At 34.8% G+C, this 23,334-nt stretch overlaps 1 protein-coding gene across 3 annotated transcripts; it reads right to left on the bottom strand.

Annotated features, from left to right (window-relative positions):
* Positions 1-1,199: 1,199 nt before the first annotated feature.
* Positions 1,200-6,786, bottom strand: LOC132304020 (probable lipid phosphate phosphatase beta). Of its 3 annotated transcripts, none has more exons than XM_059801511.1 (2): positions 5,869-6,776; positions 1,200-1,573 (listed from the first exon to the last, which is right to left on the bottom strand). In XM_059801511.1, the coding sequence occupies exons 1-2, from the start codon at positions 6,539-6,541 to the stop codon at positions 1,569-1,571; spliced, it is 678 nt and encodes a 225-aa protein (XP_059657494.1). In that variant the 5' UTR covers positions 6,542-6,776; the 3' UTR covers positions 1,200-1,568. The 3 variants fall into 3 exon arrangements, with proteins under 3 accessions (XP_059657494.1, XP_059657492.1, XP_059657493.1); XM_059801509.1 differs by lacking the exon at positions 1,200-1,573 and adding an exon at positions 3,509-4,247 and having other exon boundaries at positions 5,869-6,786; XM_059801510.1 differs by lacking the exon at positions 1,200-1,573 and adding an exon at positions 3,509-4,207 and having other exon boundaries at positions 5,869-6,780.
* Between the last annotated feature and the right edge of the window lie 16,548 nt (positions 6,787-23,334).

Genomic DNA, 23,334 nt, shown 5'->3' with positions numbered 1-23,334 from the left:
GAGAATTCAAATTGGAGAAATTTTATTTAGGACTTCAAATAATAATATTTACAATTCGAATTCTATGGTGTGGATTTCACATAAACAAAATACCTGATACAACTGTTTGCAAAACAGGCTTTTTGCTTTTAGTTTTAGCACTATTCTTATATCACCACCAAAACTAATAATTTATGTCCCAAAAGCTCATTGAGAGACATTTCCAATAGGAAAATGATAAAAGTGTCGGTTATATAAAATCGACTGTGTGTCAATCATTGATAGAAATTTTCTAAAAGAAGACACAGTCTCTCTTATGGATTTCTACCTAAAAGAAGATAAGTCTCTCCTATGGATTAGGAAAGAGAGTTCTTGTTGAACACTGTCTATTAGAATCCGCCTACAAAACCAATCCGATATTTTAGCTTACTCTTTCCAATAAAATTCATTATTAGACTCTTTATTTGGATGTAAAATATATTTTTTAAATTTTTTATTTTCTAGTGTTTGGTTTTCGTAAAAAATATATATATATTAAAACATAATAAAAATAACTTAGCCATCGATTTTTAGTAAGATATTTTACCGATAGACTCGACTTCAATCTCGATCTAAACCTTTGCCAAATATCAAAAAATAAAAAGTAAAAAATATTTTATCTAAAAAAGAAAAATATTTTATCAAAACAAACGGAGCCTTAAAGCCAACCCTCCTTGAACATGGTTTTAGAAAATATTTTTTGTCGAAACAAACAGAACCTTACAGCCAAGCCTCCTTGAACATGGTTTTAGGGCAGAGAAAAAGTTGATAAATCTAACCTTTGATACTAAAGTTGAATCTCTCTCTCTCTCTTTCTCTCTCTAAACTTCACAGGAACTCAAAGAATCAAAAAGTACTAAAAGAAAACAAAAATAGCCACATAAAATGAAGGAAGAGCCAACAAAATTAGCCACACAAAACAGAGAAAGAAGCACCTGACCAAAGTTTTATCTAATCAATCATAACTGGTGGGTAAAGAGGACAGACCTACAGGTCATCTGTCTTCATCTCTTCAATTTCTGAATCTCTCTGCCCGTGTTCTATGTGACAGTGATGAACCGGGTGGGGGCTGTGCATTTATACAAAATATATGGAGACAGGTAAATCCATCCCTCCAAAAACAATCAAGATTTGGTTCAGTGGTCCTTACCCCCTCTTGCTTTAAAAAAGAAACACAAGTACACCATTCAAATTTACATATAAGTATATACACATATTATATGTCCAAAACACAGTTCAATGTTTTACCCATGAAAACTGGCCACAACCAACCAAAAACTACATTTGTACAAAAAAACCACCTATACAGACTTCACATGTTTGTACCACTGTCTGTGTGGGTTGCCCTCACAAGCTAGTACAGTTGTGTGAGATTGAGTTCAGCATCATCATTCAGCAGGCTTCTGTGCTTAGCTCTTGCCAGAAGAAAGAAAGGTCACAATCACAAGGCTTGACCAAGACCATGACTCAGCAGCATTCAATTTTTAGGGCTGGTCCAACCTCAGTTTTTTTTCTTGTGTTAATAGGCAAGACACCTTCACACGCCTACTTCATCCTGATTGGGAGATACCATTGAAACTCATTTCAATGCAAATAACAAGTACAGCCACAAGAAGATGATAGTAAAATGGCTTAAGCTTAATGGGACTGGGATCCCCTCCCGTTCGGGGAGGGGATCCCGTCCTGTTCGTCTGGCGCACCAGCACAGATCCCAACACGGGTTCCATGCCTGTGCACCATCCAGTCCTGTTCGTGTGCATGGAGCCCCACACGGGGCTCGCATTGGGCTCCGTGTCTGTGCACTAAAACAACTGGCACCTAAACAGCTGGCACCCCACAAGTGGGGATCCTCTTCCAACCTAATGAGCAGTGCTACCTGAACAACTGGCAACAAACAACAATTTCATCTCCAGAAAAGTTGAATACACTGGGGACCAGCCATAAAAAACACACTATGAACAGGCTTAGGAAAAGACCACAAAGACTATATGACTCACAGTAGTGCCATTTCCCTTTCAAGAAAGCTATAGTTAACAGAAATTAAGGACAAGGGTCGTTCTCAAATTCTGCAGAACAACTAGATAGCAATAAAATTTGCACTGTAAACATGTACTGAATTTTTTTAAAAAGTGCATGCATCAGTTTTCATCTACAAAAACATTAGAAATAGACATTTGAAACAATAATGTTATGCACAGTTAAAGGAACACCCAACTAAAAGAAGTTTAAACCCTTCTTGAGTCAAACAATCAGACAGGCCATCAAGCAACCACCCCACATGTCAATTGACAGAAAGAGGTATCAAACCTCATCTTTTTTCAGCGTGTTACATATTCCACCACAACCATAATAATCTTCACCATTTTAACAATCTCTCTCAAAGTTAACCAAACACAATTATTTACAACTTGAACACAGCAATCCATCAATCAATCAATCAAAACACCACCTTATCGGATAAGTTATCACTAATTGATTGTAGCAACCATTTCAAGAATGTGGACCTAACTACTTTATGTTTTCCAGATTTCATGTTAGAATTTATTGAAAAGCATTGACAAATATACAACAAATAACAATAGCGGTAGGAGTCCATCAAACCACGTATTTTTAGTATCAAAAGAGTTGTTTGAGAATATGAGGGCAGTGTTTAATATATTTACAACCAAAATAATGAACAAATGAAAAGAACTAAATGCCCACCTTACCAAAATAAGGTAATAAATGAAAAGAACTTAGTGGCCCGTTAGAGAACCAACCATTCTTTGCTATTATCTACTAGCTAAAAAGAGCCCAAGAGCTATGCAACAATCAACTTAACACAATTGGATCTAAATATACTGCAGACCCCAACTCAGGTAGACTTTTAATAATTTATATGAAGCTGGATATGCTCCCACATACTACATTAGTTAGAGTACTCAACATACTGTTGCACTACTATTTGTATACCACTGATACTTTCTGAGAGCTCTTGACTTTGTCCTTCTGCAAACATGCCCCAATCATTCCTATTTCTTCAGATATGATAAGATGGATTATAAGATTGGGCTGGCAAGGAAGGAGCAGTGGATTGAGATGCATCAAATCAAAAACCAGTAGTGATCCTAGGGAATAAAAAGTGACTCTGCTTCCTAAGCCTTTGAAGAAAGCTCCGATATACTGCCTTTACAAAGGAACATTCACAAGACTCGAATATAGTAAAGACTCAAATATACCAGAGAGATCAATTTGCAATTCCTTTGTTGCTTATTGGACCAAAACAGACACATTTTTGGTCATTCCTTTATACCTAAATCTTTCAAAGTACAGCCCTTGGAGGAAATTCAATGAGTCCATTGCAAAGGTTGCAGGACAATTATCCACTTAAACAATCTCAGGTTCTATGAAAAGACAGTCACCGAATATTGAGAAAATATGTTCTACAAGTATCAATTTTCTTTTGAGATTGTTGCCATAAAACCAATGTACTTTGAACACTCACTTAAAGGAAATAAAAATTAGTCATAGTCATTAGAAATACACAAGAAATGAAGATGATTGCCAAATAAATGGGTGACAAAGAAATATGTACTTTAGATTGCTTCATGCTGCTAATGTTCCACAAAATGAGAACAGCCATATTTCATCTGCACGATACCGCTATCTTCCTCTCTAAGTGTCCATACTCTAGGCAGAGAAATCATCTTATCTATATTTAATTCATGCAAAAAGTTAAAACAAAGATAAGAAAGATCTCTGTTTGAATTGAATTTGCGAAAAATCAAGCTCACAATCTGAGTTTGACTTTTTTTTGGACAAGTACAATCTGAGTTTGAAGTTGAAGGCCCCAAATCCTAGGTATAAAAGGAACCAATTTCATGATATTAGTGGCTCTTCATTTTCCTTCCTTTTCATGGGAGTTCACTTCAGTCCTAGATATAAAAGGAACTGATTTCATAATATTAGTGGCTCTTCATTTTCCTTCCTTTTCATGGGAGTTTACTTCGGTCCATGTTAGCGTGCCAACTAGATAAAGTAACAAAACGATCCTACATAAATTTGGGAAAGAAGCACTAATGACCAGAGATGATGCCATCCACGAAATTCTACTCATCTTAAATGATCAGACCCAATTGCAACGAGCAGATGTATGGTCCGGTGGCTGAACACTGGCCATGGGAGGTACAAACCCCTTCCCCCACCAAATCTAGAAGAAAAATCAAAGGTGAGCCATGTAGCATCCAACTCTGAAAAATGAGTTTAAATAACATGAAAAATGAGTTTGAATACCTACAAATTACGTCTCACCTTAAGCCAAGATGCCAAAGAAAACTAAGATTGTGATGATTGTGCCAAATATCCAATTAATTATTGACTAGAAAATTTGACATCTTGAAACCACCAGTAATAAGAACATGTGTCACCCAAGATGATGTATCATAGGTTTACAGAACTATTATAATCCACCTATAACACCAAAGTGACTTTTGTTTGCATAACAGTATTATTTACACAAATACTAAGAATAAACAAGTAATGATAATAGAAACTGAAATTGTAGAACCTCTACTACCAAACGTTGCTGTTCATCCAACTCTTGTCTGAAGATTAATAATCAAATGGAAGAACTAATAAAAACAAGTCGAATATTACGAGTGTGAAGTAGTTCTTCTTCCCCTCATCATCACCAATGTCAAATAGAACATATCGACAAAAAAGGCCACAGCAAATAAAATACATTTTATTAAAGAACATCTGCTCCCAATTCCCACATAATTATGCAGCCAAGCATGAGTGCAGCTTTAAATTATCATATTGTTAATATAATATACATGTATATATGTTGCTTTTCAAAGAATATTATCTACCATAATTTTTTTTCCTGGTAAACATCTAACATAAATTTAACAAAGCTGCATTTCTTAGAGAGTCAACATAAGCAAAGTTCTAAGGACCAATGTTAAAGGCTCAATTCAGAAATAGAAAATACTAAAGGCTCATGTCCCCAAGTTTATTATGTGCACAATGTATAAAAGTTATGCATCGAGTCTCCATGTGTAAGTGTAGCTTATGTTTTAGGTGATTATCCTAACTAAATGTCAAATTGAAAACATTATTTAAGAAAGAGAACACAGAAAGGCAAGGCACCCGATGCCTATAAATAAAGAGAGGCAACTAACAATTGTCACTAAGTGTAAATTCTTTAGCAGTATTAGATAGATATACGTATAGGCACATAGCGTTCTGAAAAGTAAAAACAATCAAACTAACTTGCTAATAGAGAAGTTAACAGTTACTACAAGGCATTGATGGAAGTTCCACACACATTTGGTAGGACCAAACAACTAACATTAAACTTGCAATGAGCTGGTCATCCAGATTTCCACAATATAGTTTTTCTCCTTTCCCTTTTCGTTCGCAAGATTCGATTTTTTCGTACTTGTATGATTAGATCTCGATATAGGTCAATTAGTGAAAGTAAATCGAAAAATGACATTATAAGTTAACACACTAACTTATGGTTGATGCCAGACAACAATTGCTAGAAATTTTCCATCAATTTGTCATCCCACAATTCTATATAGCATATATGGATAAGAAAGTGTCACAATTTGGAAAAGAAATGGACAAGTTACAATGAGAGTTGAGATACAATCACAAAATTGCAATAGACTCACAGTTTTCAACTCAAAATTGAACTTAATATCGAATAATTCAGGCAGTGAAACACCAACAGAGCTTCAACAACACCCAGAAAAGCACCAGCAACGACATCAAACACAAAATGCCGGCCAAGAAAAACCCTAGAAATGGAAGTCACAACCGACCACAAGCAAACAATTAAAACAATATAACCAACCACCTTACCATCATCAGAACCGATCAAACCAATCCAATCAGCAACAAATTGATCACCAGAGGATTTCAGTTCGTCGAGAGCTCGTCCGATCAATTCAAACGAAAGGTACGAAAACGCGGCGATGAAGCAAACCCTAGAGGAGTGGCCACTTGGGAAGGACCAGTGGTCGACGGCGAAGGCGAGGGACATGCCCTTGTTGTAAACCGGCCGAGGACGGCGGACGAGGTGCTTGATGAGGCCGATCAAGAGGAGGTCAACGACGGAGCCGATGAGGAGGTCGGCGAGGAAGAGGCGGAGGTAGTGGGAAGTTGTAGAGAGAGGAGAGAGAAAGAGGGAGATGACGACGGGGAAAAAGAGGCGGCCGTCGCCCGAGATTTCAAGGGTTTTGAGGAGGGAGCGAGGGAGGATGGATTGGGTGGTGGTGTGGAGGTGGAGGGAGAGGGCAGTGTCGACTTTGATCAGACGGTCGAGGATCGACGGTACCGGGGATTTGGACGGTGGTGATTTGGGTTCCATGATTGGGGGAGTTCGTTTGGGATTGAAACCGTTGACCGACGATGTCCCACTGTCAGTTATATCAGAAGTGAAGTGCGAAGAAAATTGGAAAATAAAAAATTTCGATAAAATACATGAGAAAATGAAAAATGATATGATCAATGAAATTTTAATAAAGAAAATCATTTGAAGCTTGTTTGTTTGGAAGTAAAATATTTTTTATTTTATAATATTTGGTTGTTTTAAAAAATTTATAAAGAAAAAAAATATAAAAATTTAATAAAAATAAGAGAAAAGTGCCAAAAAAAAAAAAAAAAAAAACATGTACGGTTGAGGTTTTGCAACTAACCCCTTTAAACTAACAAATTGTTCCATTTAACCCCCTTAAACTAATAATAGGATGTCGAAAAAGCCAAAAGACAATATTACCCTTAATGAACTAACCCCCTTGTCTTTGGCCCTCATTCTTCTACAGAGGGAGGGGGAGAGAGAGCGAGCTGAGTTTGAGAGATACGGCGAAAGGCGACTGGAGGAGGATTCGTGGGACTTGGTAGGGAGTGGATTGGCGGGAGAGATGACAACTCCAATTCGGCAGTGAAAAGCTCGGCTTGACGATGGAGTACGGTAGCAGCGAGCTGGGAGATGGAGATTGAAGACGGCTGTGAGAATGTTGATGGCGCCGGTGAAACAGATCCGGCGACGACAGATCCAACGGAGACGACTGGTTCGGCTGCGGCTGTCATAAGCTCTGCGAAGAGGGAGATGACTTGGTCTTGGAGATCCGGCGAGACAGACCCAAGTCTTGGATTTATAGATCGGACTGGGTTAAGAACTCGGAAGCGAGCTGAGAAGCGATCGCCAAATGATTCATGATGTTATGGGTAAAGCAGCGCCAGATAAGATCAATGGAACAAAGGGTAGAGCAGTGGCGGTGATTCGGCAAAGCGTAGAGTAGCGGCAGAGGGGTTTCTCGGATGGAGATGAGAGGTCCGACAAAGGGTAGAGCAGCGGCAATCTCTAAAGGGTCCATTTCATCTTTTTGATTGTTTGATGATCCAGTAGTGTTTTTCTAGAGAGAGAAAGAGGTAGAAACAGAGAGAGGAGGAGGAGTGGGGTGGCAGGCAGCTGGTGGAAAGGGTCTTCGCCCTTTTTTTTTTACTTGAATTCCTTCGCATTCTCTTATTTTCTCTTACCTTCTATTTTCTTCTTCTATCGAGTTTTGATCCTCTCATCTTTCTCTTTTGCCAGTCAATTCACATGGTCAATTGATATATATATACTGATGATTAATTTCACTTTTCCCGCGGATTGGTTAGGCAGAATGGTGACGGTGGAGGTTTTGGGTGGAGAGTCGTGATGGTTTTGGTTGAAGGTGGTGGTGGACCGGTGATTATGGGTTTGATGTGTTATTTGGCTACGGATTTGGAATGGGGTGATGGGTGGTGGTGGTTATGGGTTTGCAGAGATAGGTGGCGGCGGTGTTGAGGTGACGAGGTTGAGGTGGAGAAGGGGATGGGTGGAAGGGCATTATTGTCCAAAATATTCAATTTATCTATCACATGAGAATCACGCGCTCATTTTTGGACAGCCGGTGGCCAGATGGAGTGATCTACAACAAATTTGGATAGTTCAGGGGGTTTTATGCATTTTTGATAGTTTAGGGTGGTTGCAAGTTTCGCAATAGTACAGGGGTTTTTTTTACACTTTTCTTTAAAAATAATTTATCCATCAATTTTAGACAAGTTATTTTACATGTCCTGCTGACTCAAACTTAACCTTAACCTCGTAGACCTTTGTCAAATACCGAAAAAATAAAAAAAAATAAAAATATTTTATGTTGAAACAAACAGAGCCTTACTGCTTGACAGTTGGATATGGAACTTTAGTTTTCACTCATATTTAAATAGTCGGAGTTGTCCGATTATTTAACTTAAAATAAATATTCATATCTTTTGGATAGATGTCTCGATAGTCTAGTGAGTTAGTGCCGAATACTATTTGTCTTGAAAAAAACAAAAAATTGTTATTACATTTTGTCTTCAATTTAAGAATTTTTTTGCTAGGGTCAATTAATTATACATGGAAGATGCCCTGGTAATAAAATTTTTTCTTTCTTTTTCATGGTGCATTATGTTTATTTTTTATTTATTTTATTTTCCTAGCAAACACGAGAAAATACATAGATGTAAAATCAAGAGTACAAACATCTAGACATAACATTGGGCACGGGCAAACATGCGCAAAAACAGAGTGACCCAATAGAGACATAAAGCTCTCAAAAGCATGAACAAAGATTGGACCTAAGGCCCAGCAAAACAAACCCATAGGATAGGAAGCCCGCCCACAATAACCAGAAACTTCTCCCGGACCCACCTCTGGACACCCAGCGTGATCCATACGCCAAAGGAGCAACATCAGCATGACGCCAAAGGAAATCACCATCACCAGAAAACACCATAAATGGAGGACACCGTGAGATCGATACTCCAGCCCCGGCGACCAATACGGCAACGATGAATAATTGTCCAGCAAAGGGACTTTACAATTAAAAGTATAGCCATATGAAATCCATAGAGGAGTCGGGGTTTCCAAGAAGGAATTATTCAGATGGCTCCTAATAGTGAAAGCATCATGGCCAAGAATAACCATAATACAGGCTGTTAAACTCTAGATCGGAGGAATCAGTAACACCGTCGTCACAAGCTTGAGGTAGATGAGCATCGCTGAGAAACATTGCTGAGTATCGCGATGTCCATCTTGCCAACTTGTTCCAGCCACGACCCATAGGCGATGGGGCCCGAAGGAGAGGCAAAACTAACCTAACCACAAAACCCACATACCGGAAAAAACAAAGAAAACGTCGCTGATCCAACAGAATCAGAAAATGCTGGTGTCCAGATAGACCCTCCGCCAACAAAGAGACCAAAAAACAAAACACCACATATAGAAATTTAGTACCCATAAAGCAACCAATAAAACTGTAAACATACCTGGATCAAAGGGAAAATACGACAAGGATGAGCCAATATGCCGTCCAGCAGTCAAAGCACTTGTTTGGACCACTAACTGCTCACCATATCCCCTTCTGCCAAAAACATATATGAACGACGAACAAAAGGAAGTGGGGAAGCCAACCCACAGATAAACTGTTGGGGAAACGGAAGTTTTTAAAACTTTATGAGGGAATTTCAAATTGTAATACCCCTAATTTTAAAAAGACTATTTCTGGTATTTAATTTATGATTTTTATAACATTTTTTTTTATTTAATGGATTACTTGAATTAATTGACTTATTTGCTTTAATTAATTATTTGCATTATTTGCATTAATTGTGATTAATTGAGTTAATTGTTTTAATTATTTATTTGGTTTTGATTTTCATTAAATTGTATTATTTGATTTAATTACCTGATAAAATTGTTATTAATTAAGTATTATTATTATTTTTTATTTACTTACTTATCGTAAGTTAGGTTTACAAGTTTAGGTTTAAATTTACATGGGTAGCCGACGTTGATTATAACCTAGGTTTATCTATGGGCCGAGTTATATCTTTATGGACTTAGGGTTTTTGTAGTGTTTATATATATGTGTGTATACGTTGGTTTAGGGTTACAAATAAAACCCTATTCACCATAGTCACGTATACAGTAAGATAGGGGGAAAACAGAGCGAAAGATTGAAGGGAAACACAGAGTGAACTTGGGTGGTGAGCAAAGCATCTCAAGAAGGAAGGAGCGGGGTAGGGTGGAACTACAGGGTAGGACACGAACATATCACACAGAGACGGTGAATTAGAATTTCAAATCTGAAATTCAAAGGCAAGTTCTGTTTTTCTCTCTCCCGTTAATTCGTGTTCTGTGCATGACTCGTTGGACTCCAGGGGTTAAATAAAGGTTAAAACAGATTTAAACCAACGTAGTAACATGTTTTATGCATACATGAATTTAGTTTAATCTTTGAATTAACATCGTGAATTATCTGCTTTGAATAATTTTTAATGTTCTGCTATTTGTATCATGTACGGTGGATGTTTCAGATTTGTTGCGGTTAGGATTAGTGATGTGATTAGATGTCTTGTAATCACTCTAAGACTGAGTTTGAACTCTAGAACAAGTGCTTAGAACAATATTTAATTGCACTAAATTAAACTGAAGTAAATTCTGTTGGAACTCGCTTAAAATTGGACAACAGAGGTTCTGTAATCATAGCTTTTAAGCTTGTGTTCCATGCATGTTTTAGTTGAATATCAGTGGTTTAATATATGCCTAGGACTGAGATTGAACTTGAACAAAGATTTAAAAACATCTCAGAGACTTTTAATCACCGGAGTTGGAGCAGACGAAGCTAGATCAGGCAACGGTTGCAAAGGGGAAAGGAGCAGGCTCTAAATTACCAATAGAGTCGGCTCAAAGTGGATGGAGCCGGCTCTATAAAGGACTTGGAGCCGGCTCAATGTTGAAGGAGCCGGCTCTAAGTGAATTTTAGAGCAGGCTCAATGTTTTTGTTGAGCCTACTCTATTCTTGCCTCACACAGTAGTGTTTTAAGGGGCTGTTTGGATTTTCTGGGTTCTGCACTTCATTTAAATTGTTTTAAGTGATGTATGGGACTGTATAAGACTGGTATTATGATGGAAAAATATAAATTCATAATTGGATTGAAGGATAGAGCAAGGAGAACCTAAGAGGAAACGGGTAGCTTGCACACTGTCTAGTTGGTTTTAATTACTGTAACTTGGCAAAGATATTTTATATAATTTAATTATATATAATCATATATTTTTACAGTGTTATGAGTACGGTAAATTAATTACATTTAACTATACTTAGCTTGGATTTAAATTGATATTTAATTTGTATCAATTTAGTGGCTGTTTTGGAGGATTTAAATGCTATGTCTTATTCTAGCTATTTAAATGATTGGAGCATGATATTTAGGTTCTGTAGTGAATACCTAATGTTGGTATATGTATGAATTTATACAAATGCATATACTGGAGGATGGTTGTTGATTATATAGTATTATTTTAATAACTATGTTATAATGGAGGATTGTGTGTACCGGTATGGGACGGTGACATACTAGGTATGGATTAGTCAAACACTAGATCCTACCTAATTTAGATTAAGGTATGGATTAACCCTATGAGTTAAGTCCATCACCTACTTGTGTCATATCAATCAAATAATTGAATGATTTAATATGGTTTCAGGATGGATTTGCTTTACATTTATCAAACCACTTTTCAGATGGTTGATATTTTGTAATAGGAGGACACGGACTTTATATATTTATTATATGTGCCATGGTATGAACTTGAGTCTCAGGACCATGGTTAGGTTCGTATATCGCCTAGGATGGATAACTGGACATAGGTGTTGTTCCCTGGTAGGTCTGGGTACTCATGCCCACTTTAGGGTGCGTATTCGCATGTTGCCTTCTATTCAGGCTGAGACAAACCTACTGGACTAGCGAGCGTCCTATAGTGTGTACTATATACTTATATGGACTACTCTAGATATTGTTGAGTCTTCCTAGGATGTATCTGCGTATCGGATTACTGTTTGGATTGTAATAGATTAGGACTTGCATGTGGGCCTGACCCACTTCTTTATTTTTTAGGTGTTCGTCAGTTCCAGGGTTAGAGCTTGGACGTGCAGAGTAGATACAGTTATTCATTCCTCCGATTATGTAGGAACTTTCTCTATGTTAGCTTTGGATTTTATTTTTATTATTTCAGTATCTTTTTGGAGAATTTCATTAAGGGGTCCAATGGATGGATTCCCGAGTTGTAAACTTATGGAGTTTTAGATTGTTCTAAATTTCAATATTTATACTTTAAGGATTTTCAGTTAGTACTCGTCCAGCTTATTATTTTTATTTCTTATTTTATCTTGTATTCTATGTTCGGTTACATATTAATTGTTTGGTATCCCTCGGGCTCGGGCCTGGGCCTGATCAACCCGTGTCTCAGATCCGAGGGGTATCACACAAATAAAGATCTTGGTTCATGTGTAGAGACAAGTTTTATGCATGAAGAACATTATGATTCATTCAATTTAAGGATAGAAAACTTACATCAAGGTTTGAGAAAACCTTAAATCTATCCTCTAAAGTGAATGTTCTCACTTATTGTAGATCCATTTGCTAGATGCCTTCTCCTTGGATCTCCATCTTCTTGATAATGATCTTGCATTTAGGAATCACCCATAAGCCTCCATGAATGACCTTGGAAAGCTTAGCATGTGGGAGCCTCCGTTAAGCGAGATCATGAACTATAAAATCTTAGAGAGAGAAATATTTTCTTGTCTTCTAAAAATTATTGCACAAAAGCGTAACCTAAAATATACATAGACCCCATGTATATATAAGCAAAATAAAAATAATAATTAAAGACATTATATTTTTTTCCAATCTCTAAAAGTAGCGTGATATCTCAAATCTAATAGAATTCCAATATTAAGTTGGGTTATGAGTGAGAATCCTTGGGGCTTATTATTTTATTGGTTACAATGAATTAATAATTGGCCCGGTCCATGAACCCAATTAAATTAATTTATAAATTAATTTCTGCTCCATTAAAAGAAATTAATTGAACTCCAATTAAATAATAAATAACATTTAAGTCAATGTTGCATTTTGGCCCCTCTATGCATAATTAGTTATCAGATAAATAAACCATCAATTCAACTACTTAATTAATATATTTATTTTAGTACCTTTGATTATTTCCGGCTTGATCACAATAAAATATTTGTTTGACAAAAATAATAATTTAAATAAGTAAATATATAATAAATCATTTTGTCTAAAAACACACGAAGGCCTTTGAATTTACTTTGTGAACAACCATAATCAATACAAAATAAATACAAGTAGTAATGATGCAAATATTGAAAATATAACCCTCTAATTATTAATTACATAATTACCCAAAGTGCCGGTTTATAGATTCCAAAGAATCTGTCGAACAAATCAAAATAATTACTAATTAATAAAAGAGTCTAAATTTCTCTCATGCTTAAGAGTCAGAGCCATGACAGTGATAGGGAGTAATTGCAAACGACGGTTCTCGCAATATATCTCAATCTAACGCGGATCCAGTTCAAGTTTTAGTTAATAATGAGTCTATCCATAATTACCGACTATGAACTATTTATAATTACCATTTATATTCATGTATTGATCGTCATCATATATATATATATATAAATATCTCTTATAATTAAGTGAACACTATCAATTGCATAATAAATCGAAACATAATACATTGAATTCACCAATTATATAAAGCATAAATATTTTAGATATGTTAGGAACATATGTCATTTTAATCTAAATAGGAATTTGCTATATCAAGGCATATAAATCCCAACATAAACGTTCATGAACTCAACTCCATCTCTGATAAACAAAGAAAACAAAGAACCTCAACATGGCGAGGAACAACCCAATTCTAAGATTAAACCCTCTGATGTGTGAGATGTTGATGATGCCGGCAACGGCTAGAGTTCGCAAGAAAGGGAAAACTCTCACAAGGAAGTGAAACTCCTTCCACGAGGAGGCCTGTATGGAGGATAGGTTTCATTGATGCTTAACATTTTATTCAATATAAATAAATTTTCAATTGTAGAACTTCTGACACCCTAAAATTTTTGGTTGAGACTGAAATTTGGTGCAAATTTTTGTGAAAGAAATACATTGTTCTGTTTAATTACTAAAAAAATAGCGCATGGTTGGATTTTAATTAATTTCTCGATAACCAAATGAAAATATTGTTTTTAATAAAACCATATAACAATTTCTGAAAAAAAAAAAAACAGAACTAACAATACAATGTGGTCTCAAAGCTTAAGACAACATACACAGGTTTGGGATGGACAGGCCCAGGATTATAAATGGGACATAAACAATACCAACTCTAAAAAACTTAGAACAGATTCCCGGAAGAGTCCAACCCACTAAATTTGGGCCTCCATAAAGGAGAAAAAAAAACATCTGGGCTGCAATAATGTTGATTTTCACTTTGGAAAAGTTCACTTTAGACTGTTTTGTATAATTGGTCTAAGTTCAGCCCATAGAATTGCTCTCTTGTATTATTAGTGTTGAATTTGACCTGAAGGTTAGAAAAAAATAAAAATAAAAATTGACCTAAAGGTGTTAAATGACAATTGTACCCATTCTACTTTTATTATTGTTTACCATAATAACATACGGGAAAAAATGCCTTTTCAAGCTTTCTAAGAGTAAAAGTAGGTTTTAAGAATTTTTCAAACATGACACCAGCAAATAATTTAGACACGGCGAAAGTCATTGTTACTTAGACCATAACTACAAGAGAGATCATTATTATTTTTGAAAACAGATGACAGGTCCCTATAATTTAAGCATTCAACGAGGGAAGTCTGAAATTCGCTAAATTAAAATTTTCATTTAAAAAAAAAAAAATCAAATGACATGTTTTCATTTTCCATATTTAATGATTTTTGGAAAAGAATTTACAAGTAGATATCAGAGTAAATATCAAACCTACGTATCACTGATAAATTATTATATGGTTCGGGGCATGATTCTCGGCTCGTCACTAATTGACACGCAAGTGAAGGTGTCAAATTTATTCAATTTTTTGTTAACATTATGTAAATTTTATTCAATTTATTATGTTGATTAGGACCAATGGTCAATAATTTTTGTGAAACATGCAAGATTTAGTTGAGTCCAAGCCTGAGTTAGGACTACTCTGTTGGACCCATATCCATAACTGGCCCAATATTTGCTTAGTTCAGAGTGTCCATGAGAAAAGCTGCAAAGTCCACTGACATGATTTAAACCTGAGGAGTAGTTGAAGACTAAGAAGTGAATACTAGTTTATATAAGTTGTGAATTTGATGTGTGTGTGTGTGTGTGTGTGTGTGTGTGTGTGTGTGACTGTGTGAGAGAGAGAGACAGAGACACGATTCCTTGTGAGTTCGGCTGTGTCAGCTCTGAAAGTTCTGATCTCAGATAGCCTTAGAGAACTCAACATCAACATCAATGACCATTCAACACAGAAATTGATTTAATCAATTTAGCAAATGTGGGTGTAACATTTCAAAGTGCTCATTCTTAATGATTGCATATATAATATATGATATATTCCAATTAATGGATACATTTCATCATTAAGAAAGGGTGGGAGTATATATATATATATATATATGTATATATATATTAAGTCAGCTCAATGATTCAGTGTCTTATGGTGTTGGCACAAAATATTAGTTTGGCACCAACATATCATGTCTCTTGAAAATTTTAAGCTAGAGGTAATAATTTATTGACCAAAAAGATGGAACACATGATATCAATAATGTTTTAAACTTTATAAAGTAAAATAATCAAAGTTGTGCCGATTATAATGGAACAAATTATTAATTCTAGATGAAGAAATATAAGGGAATGAGAACTCCAATAGAACCTTCAAATATGCTGAAAATTGCATCATGTATTTTATTATGTCCTATAATATATCTCTACAATTAATCAAAAAATAATTGTAATTACAGACCCGAATCCTCTCTAGTGGAATAGTAGGGATCAGTTCTATTCAGTTTGAGATGTCTGTTGCATAACTGTTGGGATGTTTAGCAAATATCTCAACCTTTCTGTAAGGAATATTCCGAAATAAATGGAACATGATGCACTATTTACAGGAGGAGTTTTCTTCCCTGATTAGCAGTCTTAATAACACAGGAAAATATAGCTAGAAAACAGATATCATGCTACAATTTAATTGTGCAAAAGAGAAAAAAATAAATTGCCTGATTTTGCTTCCAAAGCACTTAAGTTATTGATTTAGGACTAGTCCGATGCACGAGACTTCTATTATTGTAGGGTCTAGAAAGCATTAGATATACGAGACTATTTTTTATTTTGAATTCGTGACTTTCAAATTACAATAAAAATATAAAATAATCTTACTATTATGTCAACGCCAACTATCATTGAAATCATTTATTCATCGTTTCAAAATTGAGGCTACGTCGATATAATATTTTGGTCATGAATAATGATGGTTCAAATCTGTAAATGGCTCCATTGAAGGGATGTCACATTTGACTTTTAAAATCTATTGATACAAGGTGAATTAAAAGTAGAATTTAATTTTCTCAAGTCCATTACAAGTACTATGAGTCAAGCCTAACAATGTGAGACTCTCTGTTTGGTTCAACACGTTTTACCCACAAAATATCTAAGGGGAATCACAGTAAATGGCAAACACAAGATGGAAGATAATACAAGAATATTCAACCATCCCCATCAACCTGCCAACCTTAATGGCATCCTGCCAACCTTAATGGCATCACATGAACTCTTTATTATTTGTCCCAATCAACCCTTGTCATTGTTTAAAAACACTGTTAAATGAACTGAATTTCACATACATTTTGCATATCATTCATTTCTAGATCTCATTGTACACTCTTATGGGGGTAGTTTAGACATTAACTCAAATCTTATAGTCTTCAATTCCAATCTATGCACCTTTAATACTTCGTTATATGTGTTATTAGGGGTGGCAAAATTTCACATGATTCGTCAACACAACTCGAACACGACATGAGATAAACGGATTTGAGTATATCTTAAATGGGTTTGGGTCATAAACGGGCCGATACGATTAATCCGCTTAATTAATAGTGTTATGTTAGAGTTGAGAGATTCAACACGTGTAATCTGTATAAACTCATTTAACTATAAGTTTCATAATCGTATTAATATCACTAGTGTAACTCATTACCTGTTTAGATCCAATTACCATGAATAACTATACTCCGATTTAATGAACTAAAAAGTAGCCGTTGAACCAAACTATCCGTTGCCTTTTCCGGTGGACAAAGTGATCAGAGCTCATAGCTCAACCTGATGGGCCATATATATCATTCTTAATAGGCATATGTATATATATATATATAGGTATTTTATCAACTATATATATATATATATAGGTAGTTATATCAACTATATAGGTATTGAATTATGATATATAGGTAGTTTTATCAACTATATAGGTATTGAATTATGATATGTAGGTACACAAATAAGTAGACCAATTAAAAGTGCATTAGTTAAAAAAGTGTTGCCCCTTCAATATATGGATATAAAGAAAGGAAAGATGAGGTGACCTTATATTTAATACAACTTTGAATTCCTCCTAGTCCAATATGAATGCATTGAGTGGCTCGAAGATAGTCAAATTAAACTCAAATCTCCTTAAATAAGGTCATTAATTGGCACAACAAAATACTAGTATAAAACTGAACGCTCACCAACGATTACTAAATGCATGCAAACAAAAAGTTGAAAACCCTAATATTATATCTTACTTAAAACATTTTGATTGCGTAAACTTTACTCCATTGAATATGTACTATACTATATATTAGAGGGTCAGAGTTTGATGTTCTTGTCTTGTTGGTATGTTATGCAACAATATTAAACTTGTTATAGAAGTGCCTTATGTCTATTTCACGTAAAAAGTGAAATAAATATATATGAATTGAGTGTTAGTTCTACTTAATAATTTTAATTTTTTGGTCAGATCGTGAAACACCTCACTTGTTATAATCCGACCGCAATGAGAAATGAGAATATTACGAATTCGGGTGAAAAAAAAGTTAGAGGTGTTTTACATCGGATGCGAAATCAAACCCAATTAATTTCTATGTCATCTTATTTATTTGTTAAATTCCAAAAGTAAAGTTTTCATAAAATATAATTAAGTTTTGCCTTCTTATTATACAAATAAATATAGGGTAAATTACAGCTCCCTCTAGGTTTGGACAAATGACATACGGATAGATTATTAAGCATTTACTACTTCAACTTTCATGAAATTTGACGTGTGCGCTCAAAGACACTTCTAACTTTTTCTTTCCGAACAGACCTATTAACCAAAATTTATAAAATGATTTACCCTTCTCTTGTATAAAATGTAATATTATATTGAAAATGATTCTTGTATCGATTTGTTACAGTGAATTGTCAGACCTTTTTTTTTTATTAGTCAATCTATGCAGTAAATAAGAAAATAGGGCCCTCCACTTACTTATATCCTGCATAAATAACCAATTGAAAACTTTCAATTAGGTAATTTACTGTGACAAATCGGTGCAAGCATCACTACTCATATTATATATTATTGTAACAGAAGGATATTATAGACTCTTCATACTTAAAGTCTTCGACAACCCACAAATAAATTTAGAGAATGTCAAACCATTACTGTAGTGCCTATCCGTGTGCATTGGATGCCCAAACCTTAAGGAGGTTGGTGTAATTTACCCACAAATAAGATAAAAGCTGCCTATGGCATCAATGGTCAATTCTCTCGTACTCTCGTATGGAAGACCTATGGCTATAAATGACCAAACCCAGCTCCAGAGTCCAGCCACTGCCATTCTAATATATATTTGCACTCGTATCTTGATTTGGTAAAATCAATGGGACCTTCAATTACGATTCAATTACGATTCCATATTTTACTGGTAAAAAAACAAAAAGGGCACTATTAAGCCAGTTGGTGAACACCAACGTGTGGAAACATAAATGCTTTGGTCGAAGGAGTCTATGCGTACATACTATGTGCAGCCAAGTAGATCTATGGATGAGTGAATTGCCATTGATGGTTTGAGAAGCTTTTTAATGATGAGACTAGAGGTGAAATTAATTTGGGCGGAGTGTTAGACACTCACATTTATATTTAGAGTTGGACTTGTGCATCTTTTCTTCTTGTAGATTAGTGTAGTAGGCATGGAATGGTTATGGCAAGCATGGGCTATCAAGCTTGAGCGGGCAGTGAAAATTTTTATAATCCAAACTTAATTAGGTTGGTTTGGATTTGGGTTGAGATATTAATAATTCGGACAAATAAATTTTATATTTTTCATCCTATTATAAATATTTTTTTCTCAACTTTTTAAAATCATTTATGATAATTTCATCCCATGTTAATTTTAGATGTGTTTTTTTACCTTGAAGGTCTTACCCTAAGTCATATAATGCTTGTCAATGGGTATTACTCTCATGCTCCGAACGCACTCCTGCTTTTACGCTCTGCACGTGCTCTACCTCAAATTCTTACCATTTATGACTTAATTCTACCATTCTCACACTCCTGCTTTCAAATTTACTCTCACCCTCGCTTTCGCTTTATGTGACTTGAGTCTTTGCCTCTATGCAAATTTATTTCCTCTCCTCACCGGCAAGAGCAGAGCTAATGTGGTGCCCAGGGGGCCTAGCCCTGCCCATTACTATAAATAGTATTATATATATATACATGAAATTTTCAATATAACGCCTCCACTAAAAATTTTAATTTATAAAATTAAAACTTTTTTCCTTTTCTTTTTTACTCTTCAAATTCCTCTGGATTCCTAAAAAAAAGGTTAACTTTCTCTTCTTCAATTAAACTCTAATTTTTTCCTTTCGAAGTTCACATTTTTCTTTTCTCTTTTCCCCCTTGAATTGAAATCCTTACTTCGCCCCTGCTTACTGGTACATCTATAAGTCATCTACTTTCTCTAATCTTGTTACTAACAGGTGTCACACCCTATCTCTTCTGATGATTCTTATCATCTTAACATCTTCATTTTCAATACATGAATTCATTATTCTTCTTTCTATACATTATTCTTCTTTCTCTTTTAAAACTCGATATTCCGCGTAATATAATCACCACCACGTCTACACATTCTCTCCAATATCAAATTAGGGGATTTTTTTTTTTTTTTTTTTTTTTTTTTTTAATCCTAAAATGGATTGACAAAAGCAGAATTGCCCCCAACTGAAGAAATATCCAAAATGAGACTTGACAACTAGTCAACAGGTTTTCACAATCGTGCTTTGTGTGCATTTTTATGTAACACATAAGTTTTCGTGTGGGTGTCTGAGGCATTAGGTTCAATAAATAAAGAACACAAAAGGAATGTAAAAAAGTGAACCGAAAAAAAAAGGTGGAAATATGGGGGTCCTAACTGTAGCACGCCCCAGATACGAAATAACACCATTCCCGGGGCTCCATTGGATTTTAATTGCAGCAGGCGTGAGGCCAAAGGCTGGCACAACTCCACCCCCCCTTCCCTCACAGTCCCCACCCTCCAACACACACACAAATACTTGTTTGGAAGATCCAAAAACAGGTTAATTGAGTTTAAGATTGATTAGGGTTGCAAATCGTACAAGTCCATGTAAATCCAACATTAGTTTTACAAACTTGCTAGACTTGATCTTTTAAGTTCGAGAATTTTATATCTGGAGATTTAAAGTTGACTCTTCAACTCACCTGAGTTGTAAGACAAATTTATTATTCTATTGTTATCGACTAATGTGACAATCACTAAAATAAACTTTTAAACAATATTGCTGGATAAGAACTTCTCCACATTACTGACGTAATATAATGATAAAATGACACGGGTCTATAAATGGGCAGCCAATTATTGTTTGTTTATTTTTTTATTTTGTTTTTATTTTTTAGTTTGATGTGCATAGAAAGGCAGAACTATTTAAAGCCAGCTCAATGTTAGTTTTTCAGCTTACAAAAAGAAAACTTAGGTAGGGCTTACTTTTGATATTCCCAAACAAAGCCTTAACACTCCAATTCAAATTTTTGGTACTACATTACCCAACAGGGGTGGCCATGTAATTTCATGAATCCTCAAGTGGTCGACCCTTTTTGTTTTGGTGTGGTTTGATTCAGTGCTCTAGTGGGTCGTTTGGAGCATTGATTACACGTTGCACATCTCAATGCTGTGGTCTCCTCCTAGTGAAACTACCAGCAATTGTCCCAATAAACACCAAACTTTGTGTGAATAGTGACTCACTACCAGTAATGCTTGCAATACAGGTCTATTGAATTAAATTAAATTTAATTAAAAGTTTTAAAAAATGTTAGAAAACTTGTCGTTTTACAAGTACTAGTTTAAATTTCAGAGCCTTTTTTTTTTTGTTTCTTGTTTAGATGCTTTGTGTGCCAGTTTCTATTCTTCTATTCTATTCCCACCTGTTGTATTTCAAACTCCAATAAAAGATTCCACCTCATGCTTTCCCTCCTACATGCTCTCTTTTAAAAAGCATATCCTATAGTTTGGATTTATATAATTATATATATCTGACCTATACTTATACATACACTTGTAGCCCACCCTTAATTTTAAATTAACCTCCTACTGAAGTACCAGAAATACCCTTCGTTTGTTGTGTAATTTACTAAAAACCTCTTCTATCTATCCCACCTCTCTATACTTTGGTTTCTGCTTTCTGTTGGCCTTTGCCTGGCCTTTTTGAAAATATAGATGTTGTTGAAATTTAATTATTTTGAGTCATACCTATGTCATATAATTTTTTTCAATGGGTGTTGTTCTCATGTTCCTGTTCCGAATGTGCTATTGTTTCCATTCTCACTTTGTAAGATTTAGATTTTATTGTTTTCGCACTCTTACTATAAATGGGAACATATCCCTTGATGAATAAAGTTTTAAATATATAACATGTATATGCTTGTTTCTGAATAGTTTCAATTATCAACAAAATCAATGACATTCATTTGCATCTGACTATTGGTATTTTCAATAAATCTATTTAATTAAATTAATTTATTTAAATTTATTCATCAAAATTTTAAAAGGCATTTTAATTAATGCAATACATGTGATAATGATTTTATCCAACTTCTTATATTAGAAATATGATTCTTCATCCTTTACTCTAATCGCATATGAACGAGGTCAGCCATATGAATTTTATTTTTGGTTGTCCTCTTCATCTCTTACCTTCTGTTACAACTAATCATCTCCGTTTTTCACTATTGCATTATTATGTCTAATATATACATATGTTCAAACCATCTAAGTCTACCAATTTATATTATACTAATTTTTTTCACACTTTCATAGAGATGTCTACATCTAATTCTACAAGAAGTTAATCGATACCCGGATAACATCCAATACGTTTTGATTAAGTTGGGGTACTCGATCAATAACCGTTACCCGGAGTATTGTATATTTCTCCCAAATTCTACTATCTCAAATTTGAAGTTTCAATCATGTATTCAAATGATTGAACACATTTACGAGACTCATTTGGAAGGTCTATATAAAATCACACTTTTACAGCTCGGGAAAAGCATAAAGGATCAATCCGCCGCGTTAGTTAGGGACTACTAAACCAAAATAATGAAAGAAAGGGGGTGGGAGGAAAAAAACAAAAACAAAAAATTGTTGCCTAAAGTGCTTCCTGTTGAGTTGAAATTGCAAGCTGAACAAGAAGACTGTGACAAGCAAAATTTCACTTGGTTTCAAAGGAACAACAAATTCAGGTATGAACTGTCCATTTTAGTTAGTTGAAAGAATGAGACTTTTAATTTATTAAAGATTAATGCCTTCATTGATTTAAGTGTGTGTGTGTGTGTATATATATACACCAACCAGCCTGTTTAGATGACTTCAATGCAAATAAATAGACTTTATTAGTCTCTTGAAGTGAAAGATCAGTGGTTGATGAACACTAGTGTTAATTAACAAATGCTAGCCCAAGGTTTTTAGATGCAGAAGTTAAAAGAGTCAATAAAGTTCTTTCAATGCTTTTACATATTGTTGAATCTACTTTTTGTTTCGTTATCTTTATTATATTTATTTTTTACTCTTGATTGGGAGAAACATTTCTGTGACGACAGTAATGTACTCAAAAAATTGTATGAGAGGCGCAACTTTGAATGACAAGAATATATAATGGGGTATTATAAAAATCGAGTGGACGCATTTTTTAAATTTTAATAAAAATTATAAATAATTTTTTTATAATTAAAGCACCAACCTAATACGTACGAATTCTAGGTATATGGGGTCACATATAGTTACACATTTTGGAATTAATTGTTTTTAAAGAATTATAAGTAGATATTAAAGAGATGTAGGGAACATTCTTAAATACAAT

This window comes from Cornus florida, unplaced genomic scaffold, assembly GCF_030987335.1.
Source record: "Cornus florida cultivar Cherokee Brave unplaced genomic scaffold, ASM3098733v1 CherokeeBrave_3.0.0_Hap2_Chr04, whole genome shotgun sequence".
Lineage (NCBI taxonomy): Eukaryota > Viridiplantae > Streptophyta > Magnoliopsida > Cornales > Cornaceae > Cornus > Cornus florida.
The sequence above is the reverse complement of the archived record's forward strand: the minus strand, read 5'-3'. Positions and strand labels throughout refer to the sequence as shown.